Source organism: Bos indicus x Bos taurus, chromosome 6, assembly GCF_003369695.1.
Source record: "Bos indicus x Bos taurus breed Angus x Brahman F1 hybrid chromosome 6, Bos_hybrid_MaternalHap_v2.0, whole genome shotgun sequence".
Classification (NCBI taxonomy): Eukaryota; Metazoa; Chordata; class Mammalia; order Artiodactyla; family Bovidae; genus Bos; species Bos indicus x Bos taurus.
This window is the reverse complement of record NC_040081.1, coordinates 34,963,679-34,987,556: the sequence shown is the minus strand read 5'-3', so window position 1 is coordinate 34,987,556 and position 23,878 is coordinate 34,963,679. Positions and strand designations below refer to the sequence as shown.

At 37.5% G+C, this 23,878-nt stretch overlaps 1 protein-coding gene across 2 annotated transcripts in view; it reads left to right on the top strand.

Annotated features, from left to right (window-relative positions):
* Positions 1–23,878, top strand: part of MMRN1 (multimerin 1) — a 93,618-nt gene that overhangs the window by 23,059 nt on the left and 46,681 nt on the right. For both annotated transcript variants that reach the window (XM_027544068.1, XM_027544066.1), the window contains exons 3-4: positions 19,722–19,841; positions 22,930–23,036. In XM_027544068.1, the coding sequence (XP_027399869.1) occupies positions 19,722–19,841; positions 22,930–23,036 (227 nt within the window). The remainder of the gene's footprint in view (positions 1–19,721; positions 19,842–22,929; positions 23,037–23,878) is intronic.

The window sequence follows — 23,878 nt, the reverse complement described above, 5'->3', positions numbered from 1 at the left end:
TACTTAATTTTCAATCCTTTAAACATCGCCATAATTCTATGAAGAAGATTCTTTTACTATTTCATTATGGAGAGGTTAAGAAACTTAACTAGGGTCACTTAGCTAGTAAATTGCACAGCAAAAATGCAAACCCAGGCTGTCTTCAGAGACAAAGCATTCTATCCCTACATTATACTCCCTCAGCAAACACAGTCTACTATCCCAACTGGAAAAAACAAGTGGCCAGTATATTTCCCCACTTCTGAGGCTTCAGTGACTATTCTTTGCTCCATAACAGAGTCCAGATTTGTTACCCAATCAGTCACACAATGCCATCTTTGATCTGGCTCTTGCCTATCTCCCCAGCCTCATCTTCTGTCACTTTCTGGCCATTAAAATTTGTAGTTTTCTAGTCCACAGTATATTGTTTGTTAAACCCATCTCTGGTCCCTGTTTGTACTTCTGGCTAGCACAGTCTTATTTTCCTATCACCTACTTCTTTTACACCTAATAATAGTATCTCCAGGAAGCCTTCTCAGTCTCAGTCAGGTGGGCTCTCTGACTGTACTTAAACTCTGAATTCTTCTTTTGCCACACTTACAGTAGTGTATTATAATTATATATGTGATCTCCTTGCATTTAGGTACATATTTTCATTGCTAGTAAAATATTTGGTTTATAATACATACACAATATTTAATGAACTGACTATAAAGTTTATGGATCTATATGTGAATATATAAACAAATCCTTCCTAAAGAATTATTATTTCTGTATAAGAAAATCTGATTGACTGGGGATAAACTCATCTTTAGGTTTTGGGGTTTTTTCCCTAATACTCTTAGAATTTTATAGTGATTCTACTTAAAAGGAATACTTACATCAATAGAATTTTTCTGGCATATTTTTGTCTCATCTTGTATTTTGTCTCATCTTAGCACCACAGAACTCCTGGCCCCACCAGAGTTGTGGTTTCCTGTCTAGCACAATGGAGGTTGGTCAGTGACCAAGCACTTTGAAACAGGCAGGATAAAAAGGAGAAATTAGAATTAGTGTATCTATGCAGTGAGCCAATATTTGCTGAGGACTAATATAGGCTACACAGTTCATGGGGTCTCAAAGAGTCAGACATGACTGAGCAACTAACACTTTCAACTTTCAATACGTCCCCAGCATCGTGCTTGTGTTGAGAGTAAAACAGTGAAAACAAACTCCCACCTGTTCCGCCTCCTGGAACCTGCAGTCCAGGAGGGCATGGGGAGGGAAAAGAGTGCATCACAAAGACTGATGTGGAGTCAAAATGGTGATCAACATTCTGAATGAAGTTCTTAAGAATATGTAACAGGGTGAGTGGCCTACCCTGAGCACTGTGAGCCTCCCCTGAGAGGATAGTAGGTAAGATGAGATATCGAGAGGCATCGACTGCCTACCTAATAACTTCTCTCACAATCCCAATGCCTGCACATGTGTACTTGAATCTTCATCTCAGTGAATGGCTAGTTCCATAACTGGAAACCTTTGGTATATCTTTTACATTTTTTCCCCTGGCCTTTATATAATCAATTAAGAAGTCTCAGTGTCCTCTCCAACATCCTTCAAACCCCTAGCCTCTCTCCACTTTTACCATACCATCCCATTCTTACCACCATTACCCACCACCAATCTCTTAACTTATCCGCATTTCCACTCTTGCCTCCACACGTGTGAGACCTTTCAAACTTTTTTATTGAATAAATTTGACATAGACCATTGTATGTTTGACACAAAACTCAGCTCCTCTGAGTCCCTCTGTGCCCGGCCACCTGCTCCAACCCAGGTGCTGCCAGGGCCGGGGCCACTGCACCCACACTGAATCCTGATTATTTTAAGCTAGCTGTGGAAATGGTTTCCCTTGGCAATGTTTGACTTAGGAGTAGCCATGTGACCAGCTTTTGACCAAAGAGACACCTGGGAAGAACTATGGGGGGACCTCAAGGAAAAACTTCCCTACTCTTGACACTCAAGGTTTCTCTTCTTCCTCTAGACATGCAGTCTCTACTGTGATAGCCACTAAGCACAGGTGGCTATTTAAAATTAAATTAATTAAAATTAAGTGAAATTAAAAATTCAGTTCCTCAGTTATACTACTAGTTACATGGTCAAGCACTCTGTTCACCTGGAGCTAGTGGCTGCCATATGGGACAGTGTAGACACAGAGTATTTGCATTGCTGCAGAAAGTTCTATTGGATAATGCTGTGCCTGGATATTTTCAGTTTGGATTTGATGCTGAAACAGTGGTACCCATCTGAAAAACACTGAAAGGGGCTAGGGATTGCAAGTGAAAATGGAGATATCCTGAGGTTTTGAAAGATTGGCTTCCCTGATAGCTCAGCTGGTAAAGAATCTGCCTGCAATGCGGGAGACCTGGGTTCCATCCCTGGGTTGGGAAGATCTCCTGGAGAAGGGAAAGGCTACCCACTCCAGTATTCTGGCCTGGAGAATTCCATGGACAGAAGCTTTATCTATCTCTTTAAGGGCTTCCCTGGTGGCTCAGATGGTAAAGGCATTTAAACTTTAACTCAGGTTAATGAATTTCATTGAATGTAAGATTTCATATACTGTGATGCATTATCTTATGTATTAATAAGAAAATATGACATTAAAGTTTTTAGATTTATCTCTCAGAGTTTTATTATATATCACTTATGCATCCTTGAAATGAAAATATAAATAAAACTGGTTTAGCTATTTCTAAGGCAGTAACAATACCTACTGTCTGACCAATAGTGACTAAAAGATACCATTGATTTCAAAACATATTCCTGATTTCAGAGATATGTGTCTTAAAAATCAGTGAAACTTGGTATTTTGCTCACATGCTCAAATTCACTTGGTAGCTCTCCATACCTATAGAATAAAATGCCAAATCCTCACTATGCACACTGGGTCTTGCTCATGACCCCCTGTCTTTATGATCTAAATTTCCACCATGCTCCAAGTTCACTCCACTTCCTTTTCTCCACAAATGGGTTTCCTTTTGGTTACTGACCATATCACGTTAATATATATCTCAAGGAAATTTCCTGTTTGCTCTTGATAGAATGCTCTAACTTCAGTATTTTGAATAATGGATTCCTTTGCTTCATGCAACTCTAGCATTGATGTCCCTCTCTCAAGCAGACCTTCTCTGACAACCCAATGTCAAATTACCATCTTATCACCTTTACTTTTTTCTTTAAAGCATTTATTTGAAATTATGAGTTTATTAATATATACATTTGTGTATTTTATATTTTTTCATGTCAAAAATACACCCTATGATAATAGGAACCTTGCCCTTTTCAATTATTATTCTATTCAACTGCTAACATAAGTGCCATGCACATAGAAAAAGCCAAACAAAACTCTGTGGAATGACTGCTTATTGAGTGGATTTGGAGTTTGAAGCAGAGATCAAGGCTAGAGACATAAGTTTGGAAAATATGAGAACTATAAAAATATGGATAATCAATTGAGGAGTTTTCTCTCTCTCTCTTTTTTTTTTAATGAAAAAGGAAAGGGAGAGAAAGCAGAAGTCAGAGCTGGCCCTGAGAGTTTCCCACTCTTTTGTTGCCATTGTATTTTATTTTGCATAGAGAATGGCCATAAATATTGTAAAATATTAATGAAAAGGCCAGAAGGGAAAAGTTGAATATGAAACAAGATGAATACTTTATTTGCTGAGTTTACTGGAAACTTGATTTATTTTAGAATTTCATTTGTTTATTCTTTCTATAAGCTATATAACTTGCTTTAAGTACAAACAGGTGGCTCAAGTTAAATAAATTACGATTTCTAGTATGTTTAAGGGCTTTCCTGGTGGCTCAGTCAGTAAAGAATCTGCCTGCAATGCGGGAGACCTGGGTTTGATCCCTGGGTTGGGAAGATCCCTTGGAGGAGGGCATGGCAATCCACACCAGTATTCTTGCCTGGAGAATCCCCATGGACTGGGCAGACTGTGGCCCATGGGGTCACAAAGAGTCAGACACAACTGAGCTACTAAGCATATCACAGTATGTCTAAAATAATAAATACTACAAGTCTTGTATTAATTAGACCACTTGTAAATAGAAATTTTAAATATAATATAAAAATTTGATGGTTTAAAATCACAAAAACTAACCATCTAATTAATTCTATTGCCTATCATAATAAGCATTTTTCTGCTTAATTCTGTAAATTATGAGGTTTTAGATGTGAAAAATCTGGTCAATTAAATTCAGATAACATCTTAGTCCATTCAGGCTGTTATAACAAAATAAAAGACTGGGTGGCTTATAAACAACAGAAATTTATTTCTCAGTTCTGGAAGCTGGAAGCCCAGGAACAGTTGCTAGCATGGTCAATGAGGGCTTTTTTTCAGGTTCCTGAGTTCTCATTTTACCCCCACGTGGTGGAAGGGATGAGGGATCTCTCTAGGGCCTCTGTTATAAGGGCACTAATACCTTATACCTAATAACTCCCAAAGCCCCCATCTCTCAATACTATCATGATGGGCATTTGGATGTCAACAAATGAGTTGGAGGGGGACACAAACATTCAGTCTATAACACGTATTGTTTGCAAAGTTCTTATCAAAGGCCTAGTGGCATCCAAGGGGATTATTCTCACCTGCTATAAATATCTACAAGGAAACACACCATTTATATCCTTGAGAAATAAATGTATCAACTACATTATTGCCAGTGAAAATACTAAAGTATACTCTGCATCTCAATTTTTTCTTGTTAATCATTTCCTTTTATTTCTTTGATATTTTTACTCACTGAATTGCTGCTGAATATATAAGTACATATTGTATGATACATACCAGATTTTAAGGAGTGCTTATATAATGTAGGTGATGAGATGAGAAGTGTTTGTATACTTTGTTTACTTAAATATGAAATTAATTTAAAAATGTGTTACTTGGGGGGATGCTAAAAGAGTCAGTTTACAGGAACAACTGATTTAAGTATAGCATTAAGCATCACAGCATCTATTAGCCTTCCTTTCCTGAGGCTCTGCAGTTTGCACAGTGGGAAAGTCTGACACCTACTGGAGTAGAGTTTACAATATCCCTGAAAACACTCAAGTCACAGGATAGGGAAAAGAAACAACAATAAAATAAAATTAGGAAAATAAAACAAATGTATGAAAAAAAGTTTAAGGTACCTTTAATGATTGCTGCTTATAAAAATGCGTATGTTATGCATATCTAATTCAATGTACCTCTTAAAAATGTTCTATTATTGGCTTTAAAACTTGAAAAATAGGTTTGGTCCAAAAGGCAAACTCCATGCACATCCTGGGAAGGGGGCACCCTCAGCTCATTCTCCTAAAATTTTACACTGAAAATTACTATTATTATTATTATTGTATATACACAATAATTTGTGACTCTGAGCATATGTCATTAAAAACTCAATTATATTCACTACATTGTGCCCACCATGGAAGGCAAATCAGTGGTGCCTGACAAAAGACTTTCATTGCAAAGGATGGTATATAAAAGGTTTTTTTTTTTCTTAAAACCTAAGTTAACCAGAAAATTCAAGTATCAGAAATTTCCCATCATCTGAGATTTTCATGATTGCTTCTCAAGATCTGTTTCAAATATTTCTATGATTCTTTTATAAAACTAATACTTCCATCCCAGTTTAAATATTATACAGACTTTAGAAAACGGATGGGCTATATAAAGGTATTACACTAAAATAAAATGAACCACAATTTTTAAAATTTGAAAACAGTCATTTTCTTAACGAGATTATTATCAAGATGGACTTATCTTTTGGACTAACTGCCAAAACTAAATATAAAATGTCTAATGCTTTATTTGTGTGTGATTTACATAATAAGAATCTTTTCACTAAATGTAAATGCTTACTTCCAAGTTCTATTAATATTTCTTTCACATTGTATATTTCCTTTGGACTACTTTCTCTTTTGTAACTGGTGCACTACCTATAAATCCTATACAGTCTATGAAATTCTCCAGGTCAGAATACTTGAGTGGGTAGTCTTTACTTTCTCCAAGGGTCTTCCCAACACAGGGATGGAACCCAGGTCTCCTGTATTGCAGACAGATTCTTTAACAGCTGAGCCACAAGGAAAGCCCAATGAAAATAAAGACTCCTATAAAGATTACATAACATTTGGGAAGTATTTAGGTTCATGTCTTCTTGGGACTATAGAGACATCTGGAATATATTTCTTCTGAGAGCTAAACTTCATCATATGCATTGAACCGCAACAATAATAATCTTCTGTATTGACCTGATATACATAAGCATTTACGGTTAAGATGAATTTATCAGGTCATTAGAGAAGAAAAAGGAGCGATCTCTACTAGTGTGAGGCAGAAAACAAAGTGGGAGATTTATACATACATATATACAGCTATATATATATATATATATAGAAGTCACTCAGTCGTGTCCGACTCTCTGTGACCCCATGGACTATATATATAGCCCACCAGGCTCCTCCGTCCATGGGATTCTCCAGGCAGGAATACTGGAGTGGGGTTGCCATGTCCTTCTCCAGGGGATCTTCCTGACCCAGGGATAGAACCCGGGTCTCCCACATTGTGGGGCAGATGCTTTACCCTCTGAGCCACCTATATAGGTATCTATCTATTCCCTTCATAAAAATATCCTATTGAACTCTCTGAATCATGTAGTCGTTAGCAGCAGCAGCAACTGTTTTAAATATATTAAGTCATTTAATCTCACAACAATTTGTGAGGTAGGTAACATTATTAAATTTATTGTAAATACACAGTCTCCCCAAGTACAAAACCTTATCCAACTTCCAAGAGAAAATTACATACCATTGGCTAGTTTATGGTGGGAATTTTGCTGATTGACTTTGATTTCTAGTGTATAGTCTCAGGAATTGGTATTTTCATGGTATTGTGTCAATTCAAATCACAGGGTATGAATATAAACATTTAAACATTGTCTTCTATGAACAGGATGACAAGCAATTTATTAATCTGAATTTTAAGGACTAGTATAAATACATTACATTAATCTTTTTAGATCGGTGTTTTCTATTTCTTAAGAAAAATACTTGTCATGGTCATTATTTAAACAAATCCTTTGTTGCTTCAGTCCACTCTCAATTCAGGATAAGAATGGATGTGTGTGGGCCATGGTTTGGTCAGTGTGCACAGCAAACGGCAGTGACCAACTCATGGAATTTTTAATTTAGTGTTTTCACTGGCTCCTTGGAATACTGGATTTCTAAAATGTTTCAAAATAGAACGATTGTTTATTTACAGTGCTTTTCTGAGTTCATTAACCACAAGACTTCAAGTTTTCTGAATAAAAATAGAATCTTCTTCTATCATTACTTTTTTAAGTTCTAAATAGCCAAAGATGTCTGCTTTTCCCTCAAACAAATCTTTTACCTATTAACTTGGAAAATCCGAAGGATCAATACAAGCCCTTCTCAGTACATGTTGCTACACAAAAGCAAGTGTTATTACCCTTAAAGAGAATCCCAAATGCAGTCTGCTGTTTGGAGGGTTAGGACCCCACGGAAAGCTCAACACTTCAAAGAAACTGCTCTCTGTTTGCCATAATCAGTCTGGAAAGGTACAAAAGAGGTCTAGATTTAAGCAAAATGCTTGTCTGGGATCATTACATTGCTTTTAAACTTGCCTGTCACCATTTCACCATGCTGAATTTTATATTTTAAAACTTATATTTTCAAATTATTCGGTTTTAAAATTATATTTACATATTTAATATCCCTTAATGAGCTTATTTCATTGGTAGCATAAACCTAATTATGAGTCACACACCAGGGACTCTTTGGCTGTGGATAGTTCTCCCAGTTTACACTGGATCAAAGATTGCTGGGCCATGAGCAATCTACTGATCTGCTTTTTTGCCTACTACACTATTTTAGTCATGAAATGGTTTTACTATTTAGAGTTTTAAACAATCACTTGCAGGTGATGCTGATTCACTCTCACGAACAATATCTAATATCCATCTTTCTATCATCTTTTTTTTCCCCAAAACCCAGGTTACATAGTGACAGTGGTACTTTTTTCCTGCCTCATACTGTCCCCTCCATAATCATTCAGCCAATGCTTACATGACAGACAGTTTAACTGGGCTTCAGCTGAAGTTAATCATTCCCTGTAATTAGGATAATCAGTGGATTTGCATGAAAAATCTATTTTTAAAATATCCCTTTATTGTAGTCTTTAATTTTTAAATTTTTGTTACCTGTTTTTGGCAGTTCTTTGTTTCACATTATTTTTCCAAGTATCACCACACTTGAACAAAATTTGCTAACGTGTCTTTTTATGTCTTTACAGAACTGAATTGTCAAACTTCTCATTCAAAAGAACCTTGCAGAATAAGCTGTATAATGCTCAATTTTTCTGCCTTAGACAGATGAATGACTGAGTCAGCTTTATTTGTAAAAGACCTAAATATTTCAAAGCAGATATTTAGTGACTCTGGGGAAAAATGTGTTCCTTCTTTGGTTTTTAACGTTTAGGTTGATTGTTGTATTATTTTAATAATAATTATTATTATTATTATTTTAAGGAGCATAGATTTCTTATATTCTAGTGATTTTGTGACATACATCTCATACTGATTTGAACTCATTTTTTGCTGTTTAGTTGCTCAGTTGTGTCCAACTCTTTGCAACCCCATGGACTGCAGCACGCCAGGCTTCCCTGTCCTTCACTATCTCCTGGAGTTTGCTCAAACTCACGTCTGTTGAGTCAGTGATGCCATCCAACCGTCTCATCTTTTGTCCTCTCCTTCTCCTCCTGCTCTCAATCTTTCCCAGCACCAGGGTTTTTTCCAATGAGTTGGCTCTTTGCACCAGGTGGCCAAAGTACTGGAGCTTCAGCATCATTCCTTCCAATGAATATTCAGGGTTGATTTCCTTTGGGGTTGACCGGTTTGATCTCCTTCAATCCAAAGAACTCTCAAGCATCTCAGAAGCATCAATTCTTTGGCACTCAGCCTTCTTTATGGTCCAAATCTCATATCTGTACATGACTACCAGAAAAACTTTGATTCTACAGACTTCTGTTGGCACAGTGATGTCTCTGCTTTTTAATATGCTGTCTAGGTTTGTCATAGCTTTCCTTCCAGGAGCAACCATCTCCTAATTTCGTGGCTGCTGTCACTGTCCACAGTGATTTTGAAGCTCAAGAAAATAAAGTCTGTCACTGTTTCCACTTTTTCACCATCTATTCGCCATGAAGTGATGAGAGCAGATGCCATGATCTTAGTTTTTTGAATGTTGATTTTAAGCCAGATTTTTCACTGTCCTTTTTCACCCTCATCAAGAGGCTCTTTTTTTCATTTGACGTTACAGTCATGAGCTTTGCTACTATACTTTGTAAATCATTCTGCCTCTACCTTCAAGAAACATAGCCTCAGTTACAAGTGAGCAGGAATATGTATCTTATTATATTTATATATAGGGAAAAATGATAGAAATAGAAACCTAAGAATGAAAAAAATCATATAATCCAATCATTCAATTAATCTATAGTTATTAAGTGGAGAAGGCAATGGCACCCCACTCCAGTACTCTTGCCTGGAAAATCCCATGGGTGGAGGAGCCTGGTAGGCTGCAGTCCATGGGGTCATGAAGAGTCCACGACATGACTGAGCGACTTCACTTTCATTTTTCACTTTCATGCATTGGAGAAGGAAATGGCAACCCACTCCAGTGTTCTTGCCTGGAGAGTCCCAGGGATGGGGGAGCCTGGTGGGCTGCCGTCTATGGGGTCGCACAGAGTTGGACACAACTAAAGTGACTTAGCATAGCATAGTTATTAAGAACTTTCTTACAGTTTAGTATAGGATCTCTCTTATAATAAAATAACTGGTATTACAACCAGAAATGAGGCTGATTTTTGTTTTCCCAAATGGTATCTATATATTCCAGTCTCATTCTGTTAAAAATTAGAAAAATAATTTTTCAGATATTACAAGCACATAAAAACATTTTCCAGACTTCTGCCTATAGCAACTAAGTTTCATCCATTTACATTAGATAATTTTCTTTCTCATATGATTTGTTTAATAAATTATTTTTATAAAATTGCAAATAATTTTTTTGTGTCTATACTCATTTAACTGTTAACATTTAACTCTCTCTCCATTCCCCTACAACTTAATTTGTAACATTAATATATATCTTCAATTTAAGATTCCTTGAGGTGTGGGATATCTTTAAATATCATTTTGGATGGCTTCTGCCAGAATGTCAACTAAAAATAGGTACTTTAATAAGGGCCATTTTTGTCTGATCATTGCATTTTTGGCAAATGACCTACTTTAATGTTGTTACAGTTTCTCAGCCTCCTTGGAGAATGGTCAAGTCATATTCCTCTATTATCTTATATGTTGAAGAGAGTAAGCATACATGCATGGATAGAAACAAAGTTTTTTAGAAATGGGCTTGAGAAAAGTTATAGGTACAATATGGTCTAATTGATAAGACATGGGTCAGCACAGCAATTCAACTGAATCTTTCTGTAAGGCAGGATTTATTTTTACGTTATTCTTAAAGCATACTTAAAATTGTGTGATATTTGATAAAAAATCGATTTATTTTTTAGTTTTATGTAAGAAAAGAGCATCACATGGTATTATTTCTGTAATTTGCTTGCATCACACAAGTTTAAGTATTGATGAATAAATCTATGTGTAAATATTTCAGAATGTATTTCACCATTCTGTGGTAAATGGACATTGAAACTACTTTTAAGCTTTGATAATTATGAATAATACTGCTATAAATACTCAGATACATGATTCCTGGCACATATGTGCCATGGTTTCTCTAAAGTATATATCTAACCACTGGATCAGAGGATTCAAAGTTCATTTTTACATGATATTAACACATTGGTTTTCAAAGTGGTTGTGCCACTTTATAATTCCACCAGTAGTATGTATGAGAGTCCAATTCTCTATCTCCTCTGAACACATGAGACTGTCAAATCCTCAATGTTTGCTTTTTGGAGGTATAAAGCATTATTCCATTATGATCTTAATTTGCATTTTCTTGATGTTGACAAGACTGACCTTTTTACATGTATAATAGACATTAGTATTTCTTTGTATAAAATGTTTGTTCAAGTAGTTTATCCATTTTTCAGTGTTCTATTTTTTGTCTTTATATTACTTATTGGTAGGAATTTGTTATATTTTTTGGATGTTATTTTTTTTTTGTCTTTGCCAAATATTTTCTTCTAATCCACCGTCTCTCTTTTTAGATTACTTCTGGTGCTTTCACATGAGTAGAAATTTTAAATTTTTATATATTTAAGTATTTTAGTTAGTACAAAGAAAAACAAGAGGGTTGTTTTTGTACTTTAACCTTATATGTTACAAGATGGCTAAATTCACTCATTACCTCCAGAATTTTTTTGTAAACACATCACAATCTTCCACATAAAACATGTTTTCTGCAGGTAAATATAATTTACTTATTTTCAGTCTATGTGTCTTTCTCTTTCTTATCTTATTATATTAGAAGAGGTTCCCAAGTAGTGAAGATATTTGTCTATGCTTTCAAGAGGTTTAGAGTTTTAGCTCTTCCTTTGAGAGCTTTAACCTGTTATTTGGTTAATTTTCATATCTGGTTTAAGAAAGCAGTTCAACTTCATTTGTTGACATGTGGCTATCCATTTGTCTGGTCTTGAAAAGAGTATTCTTTTCTCCTTTAAAGTGCTCAGCACTCTTGACAAAAATCAACAGAATATAAATATAAAGGTTTATTTCTGGACTCTAACTTTGATCCATTGTATATAATTATAGAGATCCTATAATTATATCCTATTAATTAAGCTAAATGCAAGTCTTAGTTAATGTAGTTTTGTAGTGTGCTTTGAAATTGGATAGGGTAAGTACAGAGTGCTCTATTCCGCCCCCCACCCCCCGCCCCCAGTATGCTTTGGCTATCCTGAGTTACTTGCATTTCCCATATGAATTTTAAGCTTTAAATTTCTGCAAAAAAGCCAGCTGGGATTTTGACCAAGATTGTGTTTAAGAGACAGGATGGCAATACTCACCAAATTGATCTAACAATGTTAAGTTTTCTAATTGGTAAACACTTCATTTATTTAGGTCACCTTTAAGTTCTTTCCATGATATTTTGTAATTTTTGTAATTCCTTTGTTAAATGTTTCATGAGGTTATGATTATTTTGATACTAATGTGAATGGAATTGCTCTCAGTTTTATTTTTTGAATAGTTTCTAATGCATAGAAACAAAACTATTTCTCATATATTGCAACCTTGCTATATTTGCATATTAGCTCTAGTAGTGTTTTAGTGGACTCAGAATTTCCTACATGCAAGAAATATGCAAATATAAGTTTTACTTCTTCCTTTTTAGTATGGATCCATTTTTTTTTTACTCTTCCCCAGTTACCCTGAATAAAACCTCCAGTAAAATGTTAAAAGTTCCATCTTAATGGCTCACTGTCATTTCCTTTAAGAGCCTCATATAAGTGCTTAGCCGTAAGTCCAAACTTGGGAATCCCAATATGACAAAACCCAGCTATTCCCCGGAATCCACACAATATCCATCTGGTAGTGAGAATAGCTACTCTAGGTAATACTTTCCTTCTATTTGCAGTAAATCTGTTTGCCCTTTTGATAATTCAAATCGTATGTATCTTAAAATTGGTTGAAAATGTATGCTTTTATATTCCTGGTCTACCAAAAAGTTTAAAGTGAGGATTATATTTTGGTCTGAAGCTTCCTTAATTTTACTAGCAATTAGTATATCATCCACATATTGGATTAAAACTCCATTAATTGGAGATCCCTGAATTCCTTGGCTAAGGCTTCCCCCAAAATAGGCGGCAGCAGGGAGGGGCATGCTAAAATCCTTGTGGCAATACCATCCAAAAAATATTGCTTTATATTAGTCTCTGGATCAACCCATTCACAGGCAATCAATTCTTGGGACTCAGGGATATGTAGTAAAAAGCATCTTTTAAATCCTGAACTATAAACCAGCAGTAGGCTCTAGATAAAGTTGTTCACAAAGCATATGTATTTGGCACCACAGGATATATATCCTCTATAGTTTGGTTAATGGCTTTCAAATGTACAAAAATGATAATCTCTGATCCTTAGCTTTTGTTATTTATTTATTGGCCATGTCACATGGCTTGTAGGCTTTTAGTTCCCTGACCAGGTATTGAACCTGAAAAACAGGGCTTCCCTTGTAGCTCAGCTGGTAAAGAATCCATTTGCAGTGCAGGAGACCTGGGTTCTATCCCTGGGTTGGGAAGATCCCCTGGAGAAGGGAAAGGCTATCCACTCCAGTATTCTAGCCTGGAGAATTCCATGGATCGCAAAGAGTTGGACATGACTCAACGACTTTCACTTTCACTTTCACTTTCTTTCACAGATCATAGCAGTGAAAGCCTGGAATCCTAACCAGAAGCCCGCTAAGGATCCTTCTCTGAGTTTTTGTACAAGCAGGATTGGAGGGTTATGTGGGGGTTAAGAAAGTCAGATTACTTTGCATATAAGAAATGGGGCTATCAAAGGCTTTATACTTTCCTCCACATGCTTCTTTTAAAGGGTATTTCTTTGAATTTGGAGTCCTGGCACCTGGAGGAATTTTTACTACTATTGGGTCAGCCGTCTTAGTTCTTACTGCCCTCCTGTCATCCCAAACATCTAGACTTTCCTTCCTGAAATTTTTCAGGTTGGTGTTTTTCTCCCTATTAGAACAGTTTGGAGAGTTTCATCTTTTTAGGATCATCTCAGTAGGACAGCATTTTATTTATCAAATTATATGAGCTTCCCTGGTAGCTCTGTTGGTAAAGAATCTGCCTGCAATGCAGGAGTCCTGGGTTCAGTCCTTGGATCGGGAAGATCCCCTGGAGGAGGGAATGGCAAACCAGTCAAGTATTCTTGCCTGGAAAATCTCATGGACAGAGGAGCTTGGTGGGTTATAGCCCATAGGGTCACAAGAGTCAGACACGACTTAGGGACTAAACCACTACCATCATAGATCAAAAGTAGAAAACAGTGAGTGACATATACAAATCCCCTGGGGTAGACCTTGGTCATCCAGACCTGTGGGAACTTGTCTCGAGGGATATTGCCCTGCCTGAGGCAGAGGAGCCCCTGGACTAAATTATGTACTCTGGTGAGTACAGGGAAGGGAGACCAATCCCTTTTGATGATCCAGAAAGAAGGGTACAAGGTCAGAGCTGGACGTGCAGCTCTAGGATGGTTGGTGAAAACCTCAGGGGCACTTGCAGAGATTCCTCCCTTCATATAGGGAGAGAGCTACTGGAAACTCCACAGGAGGAGTCAAGGCCATCATTAGGCTCTGACTCAGGCAAGACAGGCATTTTCTGAAGGTTTTCCCTCTGAATCAGAATTTCACATCTCTTTTGCAAATCCTTGAAGTGAAGTGAAGTGAAGTGAATGAAAGTCCCTCAGTCGTGTCCGACTCTTTGCAACCCCATAGACTGTACCTGCCAGGGTCCTCTGTCCATGGGATTCTCCATGCAAGAATACTGGAATGGGTTGCCATTTCCTTCTTCTTCTATAAATACCCAGTTTGGTTTTGCTGCTGAAAAATGTATTTAACAACTTGGAAAAACCAGTTGAAGTGAAATATGTGACCCCATTGCTTGCACATGCCTATTCTTAATCTGAGGAAAGTGGATAACCACAGTGCAAGGCAGAGATGATGGTATAACAGCCAGGAGTCCTCCATCACTGGAGGAAAAATAAGCCCTTTAGTGAAACTGAGCTCTGCAGTTCGCTGATAAGATTTCCTCCATAGTAGTGCTCAAAATAGTTTGCTTGTTAGCTAGCAAAAATACCAAGAGCCTAGAAAGGCCTTTCCTCACATTCATGGGGTGGGTCACGTGTCAACCAGCAGAAACTCAAGGTCTGGGTGATGCAATGTTGGCTGTACCCTTGAGTTTACAGGAGATGAAGGAAGGCACCAATCTGGGGTTCAAAGCACACTTTTTCCTTTATAGGAAGTACCTGAGCACAGTAGAGCCCTGCCCTCCTCACCATCTCTTCACCTTAATGCTGGTTCTGAGGGTTAGCCCACCCCTCCAAGAATGAAGGTTTAGAAAGAGAGAGAGAGAGCACCTGTGTGGGCACGCAACCCCTACATCAAAGCTCGGTCATTATCCTAAGTTTTAAACCCAAGAGCTGGGAATGGATTGCAAATGGATTGCAAATGGATTGTTACTCCCCTCAAAAAGAAAAAGGAAATGAAACAGCCTCAATAGGCATGAGAGAGAAAGTAAGAACCTTAGGATTTAGAAACCAGTTTCTAGTTTTGTTTGGTTTCTGGAAAGAAACAAGCCAACGTAGCAGTGACTTGGCTATATGAAGTCCCCGAGACACCACTGAAGAGAATGACAATCTCAAAAATGACCAGCTCAGATGGGAGGACTCATTCAGGGAACACTGGAAAGCTTTCCATTAGAGATGGTTGTCAGAAGTATAGCCCAGGCTCTGCCTCACTCACCACCTTGAAAGCTTACCTGATGAGGAGGGTAGAAGAGGTGACCATATCACCCTGAAGAAAGTGAAGTGAGGAGGCTGCCTGAGATTCAAAGCTGAATTTGACAGAGGATACAGGTTGAGACAGTGAAGGCCAGGGAAGCCTGGGATGCTGCAGTGCATGGGGTTGCAAAGAGTTGGACACAACTGAACAACTAAACAGTTCGAAATAATCAAGTGCTCACTTCTTCCAGAGCATATTGGGGTTTAATCTTCCTAGTAGAAAATCAAAGCATTTTACCTCCCCAGCAGAGACCACAGACAAGCGAATCAAGACATCTGGGCAATTTCCAGGTAGAAAGCATTCACCTCAAAGCTGCCTCCACATTCTAGCCCGTGGCATTGAGCACCACCACCAATGTTTGTTCCTACTGGCAGTTTCCTTTCTTACACACATATGTTGTTGTTTGTCACTGAAGTATGTCTGATGTTTTGCAACTCCCAAGACCATAGCCCTCCAGACTCCTCTGTCCATGGGATTTTTCAGGCAAGAATACTGTAGTGCGTAGCCATTTCCTTCTCCAGGGCATCTTCCTGACCCAGAGATGGAATCTGTGTTTACTGCATTGGCAGGCTGATTCTCTACTGCTCAGCCACCAGGGAAGCCCTGCATACATATACACACACACCCTTAAAAGCAGTTTAATGCCTGCTAGCTTGGCTCATACAAAAGAAGGTTAAAATTCTCAGTGAGGAAAAAGCAAAATGTATTCAATTGTATAAAGGCTTCTTCCCTTTCAACAAACAGGGATAAAGCAAATTTCCTCCCATTTTTCCTCTTTTACAAAGGAAGTCTAATTGTAAGCTGCTGCTGCTAAGTCGCTTCAGTCGTGTCCGACCCTGTGTGACGCCACAGACGGCAGCCCACCAGGATCCCCCATCCCTGGGATTCTCCAGGCAAGAATACTGGAGTGGGCTGCCATTTCCTTCTCCAATGCATGAAAGTGGAAAGTCAAAGTGAAGACACTCAGTCGTGTCCAACTCCTAGCGACCTCACGGACTGCAGCCTACCAGGCTCCTCCATCTATGGGATTTTCCAGGCAAGAGTACTGGAGTGGGGTGCCCAAGAGAGTGTTATAATTCAAAGACCATTCTCTGGCATTTTCCTCCAACTCCAGCTGATATTAGAGCTATGCTGTGTAACAAAAGAAAGCCATTTGTTGTTGTTGTTGTTTTTCATAACTTCAGTATACCATAAATATAGCAGGAAGTTTTATATAGAAATTGCAAGAACATGTTACCATTTAAAGAATAAAAGCACATAATTGAAAGAGCCATGTTATAAGAAAGGACAGGTACAAACTTACTGATAGGGTTCTGTAACCAAATGATCCTTAGATATCTCCATTAAAAAGTATCTCCATCTTTGAGATAATTTAACCTTCTAGACCAGCCACTCTTAGATGTGTTTAATACTACTTAACTGCTATTTTCAATGAGCTTACTAAGCATCCTCTTAAAGTTTTATTTGTGTTTTGGAAGGTTTTTTTTTTTTGCTTTGTTTTATACCTGGCTAAATGTAGGCCAAGTTGACTATCATATTTATTATTTAAACTGCAAATAATTATATAAAATTATTTTTTCCTGTTACTACTTTAACTATCTCAACCTTCCTTAAATTCCTATTTGTCTAATAACTGTCTCACCTGTTTTAATCTCTTTCGTTAACTCACTCTAAAGTTACATGGGTGTCTTATATCATGCTGACCAACTTGGAAATAGATGATTTTTCTTCTAGCTCCCATTTTACTAATTTTACTTCATGTATTTCCCATTTATTTTTCCTATGCTTACTCCTTAGGCTGATTGGTATGATCACATACTTCTTTTCTTTTCCCATTAAATTTGCAAGTAAATGGTTGAGGTACCCCATTTTGGAAGTTTCCCCCCTATACCTCAGGAAGACCAGAGGGAAATGATACCAAGGAGGTGTCTTAGGTGGAAAATTCCTCTAACCCAGGCACAGACTTTGTTCTTCTGGAGTGGGCAGTTTTCCTGATTTACATTCCCTCATTTCTTCTCACACAACAGAGTAATCAGGGCTGGTTCCATTAAGAGCACACATCTATACCTCCAGGCAATCATATAGGCATGAGCGAAAGACCAACCCCAGCGGAAAGCAAAATCTCTAGTCAGAGAGCGATGTCTTCTCCTGAATCAGAGGACCCTCATTAATGTCAGGTGTAGGGACTTCTTACGGGTCCAGTGGGTAAGACACTATCTTCCAATGCAGAGGATGCAGGTTTGATCCCTGGTCAGGGAAGACTCCACATGCCTTCTGGCAACTAAGCCCTTTTGCCAGAATTATTGAGCCTGCACTCTAAAGCCTGTGAGCTGCAAGGGAGACAGGACACAGCCAAAATTAAATAGATAAATAAAAAAAAATTTTTTATATTTCAAATTTAATACTTTTCTGCAGTCATTCCAAGAGCCAATGGCTATTAACCAAGCCTAACAAAATAGACACAGACAAGCATGGACAAAGAAATCCAAAAGCCTGGGACCCAATCCTTTGAGTACCTCAGCAGCTGTAAGCTTTTATTCCCACCCTACCTTGTGGAAGTGTTTGTCCCTCCATCCTGTCCAGCTCTGTGGACTGTAACTCATTAGGCTCCTCTAATCCAGGCCAGAATACTGGAGTGGGTTTTCATTCTCTTCTCCAGGGGATCTTCCCGACCCATGGATTGAACCACGGTCTCCTGAATGGCAGGCAGATTCTTTACTGTCTGAGCCACCAGGGAAGCCATACCACCCTCGCTTAGGGTGGGAATCTAACAATCCTGAGAAGGTTTCAGTACAATTTCAGCACAGGCACTTTTTAACAAGGTTACTCACCCGAAAGACGTGTGATCCTGGAGCAGTTTCTTCTCTCAAAAGTGAAAGCAGCACCAAGGAGCCTGGAGAGCAGCAGCAGGATACGGGAACATGACTGCTGACCCCTAGACAAGTTTGGTCTGGATGGCCACTTAGGGTCAGTGGCAAGGGTCCACGTGCTGCCAGGGGCCACAGTGCCCCTGGTGTCTTTGGCAGACAGTCACAAGATTTCTGTCCCTTAGTGTCACCAAAATCTTTACCTAGCAAGGGCTCCCTGCCCACTGCGCACAGAAGCCAATACCAAGGTATCAGCTTTTGAGAAGATAGAAGTGTATTGCAAGGTTGACTGGCTGTCTCTTGCATCCAGGGCTCAGGATGAAATTTGGGGGATTAGGGAAATTTTAAACTCGGAACCTTATTGGCTAGTCTTGAACCTGATTGGGTTAGTCCATATAAGCTCTCCCTGCTTCTGGAAGCCAGATTTTCCTGATTGAAGAACTCATTTCTTGAAAGCCTCAAGTAGCAACATTTCTGTCCTATTGAGTTCCACAAACCAAAGATTCTTGATCCTGCAGTTATTCTGGAGATAAGGGTTCCTGTCTTGCACATGCCCAGTGCTGTCTCTGTGAAATAACTCAAGGTTTCATTAACCAACAGTCTACTCAAGGACGCAAGACCCCTTTAAGCTGGTGCTATTTCCATTTGATTAATCGATACATTTAAGAATACGAAACTAGGTAAAGCTGGTCAATATTTTACCTGCTGTTTAAAATTTAATAAGCTTAATGTTATTTTTGCTATCGTAACTATAACTGATCTTAGCCATATGTCTAAACTTTTTATTAATTATAAAAATGTTTATATTAATCTTCACTGAACTGCTAAACTCATTTATTATAATCATTTAAATTGACTGTATTTTCTTCATTCACAATCATATCACTTGTGGCTAATAACAATTTTTCTTCTCTTTTGAACCTTACACCATTCATTTGCTTACATTTGTCTTACTGCATATTGTTCAATAGATCTAGGTCTGAGTCACTATCTCAGTCTAATATTGATAATTTGCATAAGGGCAATCTTGGATTTTGACTTAGCTTATAGCTGAACAGTAGAGATTCTGGTTTTAGCTCTGATTTATTCCTAATTTATTTTGATCTTACAATGTTTATTATCCATAAATACAGCCATGCAATAATAGGCATGTTTTCTCTCATTTCTAGATACTTTAAAGTTAGATATCAAATTTTCAATGTGTCTAATACACAATAGTGGCAGTAGACATAGGTGTATGAAAATAATCTTGATGAAAAGAATGCTTTCTGACAATAATATTTTCCTAATATAAGTGATCTCTTCCTTAGGAACTGGTGCGCTTATGTACATACCAGATTGTCTCCAACAGTGATACTGGACAACCAAGTCACTTATGTTCCAAGTGGCAGGGGGCCCTGTGGCTGGACCAGTGGACCCTGTCCTCAAAGGTATGTAGTGTTTCTTGAAAATACCCATTGCTTTTACCATAATCATGTGTGGCCTGGATTATGCAAAGAAAGTTAACCATACCAAGTACATGTATGTACAGTAGGGTCAGGGTAGAGCCATCACATTAAACTAGATGTGTGATCTTTAGTTAAAATGGACAAACTAATTATCCTTGCATCCGGTCCCATCACTTCATGGCAAATAGATGGGGAAATAGTGGAAACAGTGGCTGACTTTATTCTTGGGGGCTCCAAAATCACTGCAGATGGTGACTGCAGCCATGAAATTAAAAGATGCTTACTCCTTGGGAGGAAAGCTATGACAAACCTAGACAGCATATTAAAAAGCAGAGACATTACTTTGTCCACAAAGGTTTGTCTAGTTAAGGCTATGTTTTTTCCAGTAGTCATGTATGATGTGAGAGTTGGACTATAAAGAAAGCTGAGTGAAAGAATTGATGCTTTTGAACTGTGGAATTGGAGAAGATTCTTGAGAGTCCCTTGGACTGCAAAGAGATCCAACCAGTCCCTCCTAAAGGAGATCAGTCCTGGGTGTTCATTGGAAGGACTCATGCTAAAGCTGAAACTCCAATACTTTGGCCACCTGATGCAAAGATCTCATTCATTTGAAAAGACCCTGAAACTGGGAAAGATTGAAGGCAGGAGGAGAAGGGGGCGACAGAGGATGAGATGGTTGGATGGCATGACCAACTCAATGGACATGAGTTTGGGTATTCTCCGGGAGTTGGTGATGAACAGGGAAGCCTGGTGTGCTGTGGTTCATGGGGTCACAAAGAGTCAGACACAACTGAGCAACTAACTGAACTGAACTGCCACTTATGGGTGTTTTTAGCATATGTGAGTTAAATGAAGTAATATGCTTAGCCTAGTGCCTGGTACTTTGTGGGTTTTTAGTAAATGTTAACTCTATGTTTGTTTCTATTTGTATTATTACTATTACTTATATTCTATGACTAGACCAGCAATCCTTTAATTCCATGAAATTCATATGGTTCTAAAGGTTTATTAATAATTTCCCTTTCATACTAGGCTAAAGAGAAGCCCATAACTTGGCAAGCCACTAATTGCAATTATGTATGGTAAAGCAGCTAAGTGGGTTCTTTCTTCTTGTGTCTATTTTAATGACTTATGTTATTTAGGGTTGTTTTTTTTAATTATGTAATTTTCCTAAAATGTGAGGCTGAGTGATAAATTTTCTGAATTCATGCAGTCACAGTAGCTCAGCTGGGGGTATTTCAGGAAAGCCTGCAATAAAAACTAAAATTGTTATTCAGGCCATGATGGCTAATGTTATGCAAATTTTCATACAAATAACTCAGGCAATGAATCAGTCTGGAACAGTGTGCAGTAAGGATGCATAAAACCAAGGTGTTTCTTAGTGCCTAAGGGCATAGCTAAGGTCCAAGGTCCAAAGAGCTAAGCACATCTTAGGGATTTGGGAGACCTAAGCTCCAGTTCTTCTTCCGGCATTTACTCCCTTTATGACAATTTCCTAGTCAACGTGCAATACAGAGAAAGGACTGTTAATTCTTTAGTAGTGAAAATATCACTACAGTAACCCCAATCACACTGCCCTTCTGAGTTTAAGGTGAACTTTTTTTTTTCTCTTTGAACAAACTAGAAATATATATCTTTGTTCCCGTTTTTTAATCTTTCTCTACATTTGAGTGAATCTCTCCATGTACTTTTTATTTCAGTACAAAAGCACCATTTGTCAGTTTTTATTTGTCTGAGCCACATGCACCAGGGATACAGTTTGTCAAAGCAGGAACAGTTGACTCCAACAGTAATGCAGCTAACTGCTTGACTTCACCCTGACAAACTCTAGAGTCTTTGCCCAAACTGCCTTACTCCCTGTTTAGCATTAGCTGCTGGACTAGAGATGCTATTTCACTGGACAGAGTTATTTGCTGATTATAATTTACAGAAATAAATACAGATAAATGATTAGCCTACTTTCAGAGATGGAAGAAGTCTTATAGCTCATTTTAAAACTGAGAAATAATTTCACACATAATTAATCACCCATCAAGTTATCACAGAAACTAAGACCCAGCCTGTTATAATACATTTCCCCACATAATCAGGGTTTATCCATGATACTGGCTACTGTTGTCTCCACATGGTCATATGTGACAAATTCAGATAATAATAAGTTCCTCATCAGCAAGCCAGGGTAATAATACTGTCCTCATAGAACTAATATGGGGATTAAACAAGATAATACAAACCAATTTCACAGACCCATTTAATAAGAAGTATTACCTAAATATTAAAGTCATAGGGATAAGAATCGTGTGACCAAGTTGTATTTATGATTTACACTTACATATTTAAAGCTTGCAATTTAGTACCATTCGCTACTTATTAATATATTGATTATTAACTTGAAATGCTATAGTTTCTTCATTTCCCTTTCATGGTTTCTTCTCAGAAACATTTTCTCATGTTAGATCCTTTTCTCTCTCTCTCTCTCCCCCTCTTCCCCTCCCTCCCTTCTTCCCTCTCTCTCTCCCTCTAAGAGAGATACTACATAAGAGAAATATAGGTAGTATAATTTAAAAACTTGAGAGATAAGAAAGTACAGGTTAAAATCATAGTGGCTATCATATTTTTAATCAGATCACTGATATCTAACTTGTTTCAAGTTGTTTAATATTTATCTGGAGGAAAACAGATTCTTTTAACCCTAATTATATAAGAATAGTAAGAACTAAAACTAATTATTCTCATTAGCTATTTAAACATTAGAATTAAAATAGATTTTAACATTGGTTTAGTGAAAAGCATTATCAAGGGAAAAATTGTAGTATCTTTAGAAAACATAATGATAGGTATAAATTTTAAATAACAAAGAGTATAAACCTTAATTTTTTTATAATGTATTTAAAGAACTCTAAGTTTGACAGTAATATTGATGATGAACATTATTGTAATAAGAAGAATAACAGATAACACTCAACATAAGCTTATTATATTCCAGGCATCATTTTCCACTTTTATTCCAACTAATAATTTAATGTGAGACAAATAAACTGTTTTCCCCCAATGGGCTCCTCTCCTCTAGATCTCAGAAGATACCAAATTCTGTGTACAGGATGCAACATAAGATTGTTACCTCATTAGAATGGAAGTGCTGTCCTGGATTCAGCGGACCAAAATGCCAGCTAAAAGGTATCCAGGTTCAATGCATGAGACAGGGTGCTCAGGGCTGGTGCACTGGGATGACCCTGAGGGGTGGGATGGGGAAGGAGGTGGGAGGGAGGTTCAGGATGGGGAATACATGTACACCCATGGCTGATTCATGTGAATATATGGCAAAACCACCACAATATTGTAAAGCAATTAGCCTCTAATTAAAATTTTAAAAAGGGTATATTCTAATAGTAATTTCATAATCACAATGAGAAGCATAAAACTACTAAAGAATAAGCAACTGATTCCAAAGGAGTTGTGTTTTCTCTTTTGAACCCAAGCAAATTAACATGAAGTGAAACTACCAAGACTTACTATTTTAGAGCTTCCTAATGTGGGAGCTATTCCAGCACCCTAAAATTTCATAAGCTATCCTTTAAATTCTTTAATATTTGTATTGGTTTCATATGATGAATAATTGGAGATGTCTAAATATTTTAATTTCCCTTAGCTCTGTGGCATCGACAACGCCTTATTAAAATATCAGAAATCCTAACTTTATTTTTTAAGTAAACTGTCTTTAGAAGTGATCCTATGTAAAATTAAAATCACCTTCTAGTTTTGTTCCAGTTCAATCATTTGAAATAATATCATCTATAAGTGAAATTCTGCTTTTTAAAACTGATCCTAATGGAGCCATTTTTAAACAAAGTTTAAGGATTTTCTGGTGGCAAGCCTGATCAAATGCATGGTAACCTGCTATGGTCTAACATCCATGTGACTGTTATTTTGCTTTGGGCTTTAAATAGGTTTCCTTTGAAAAATAAAATACTGCATCAGAATACATATTTTAAATGAATGAATATTACAAGAAAGGCCAT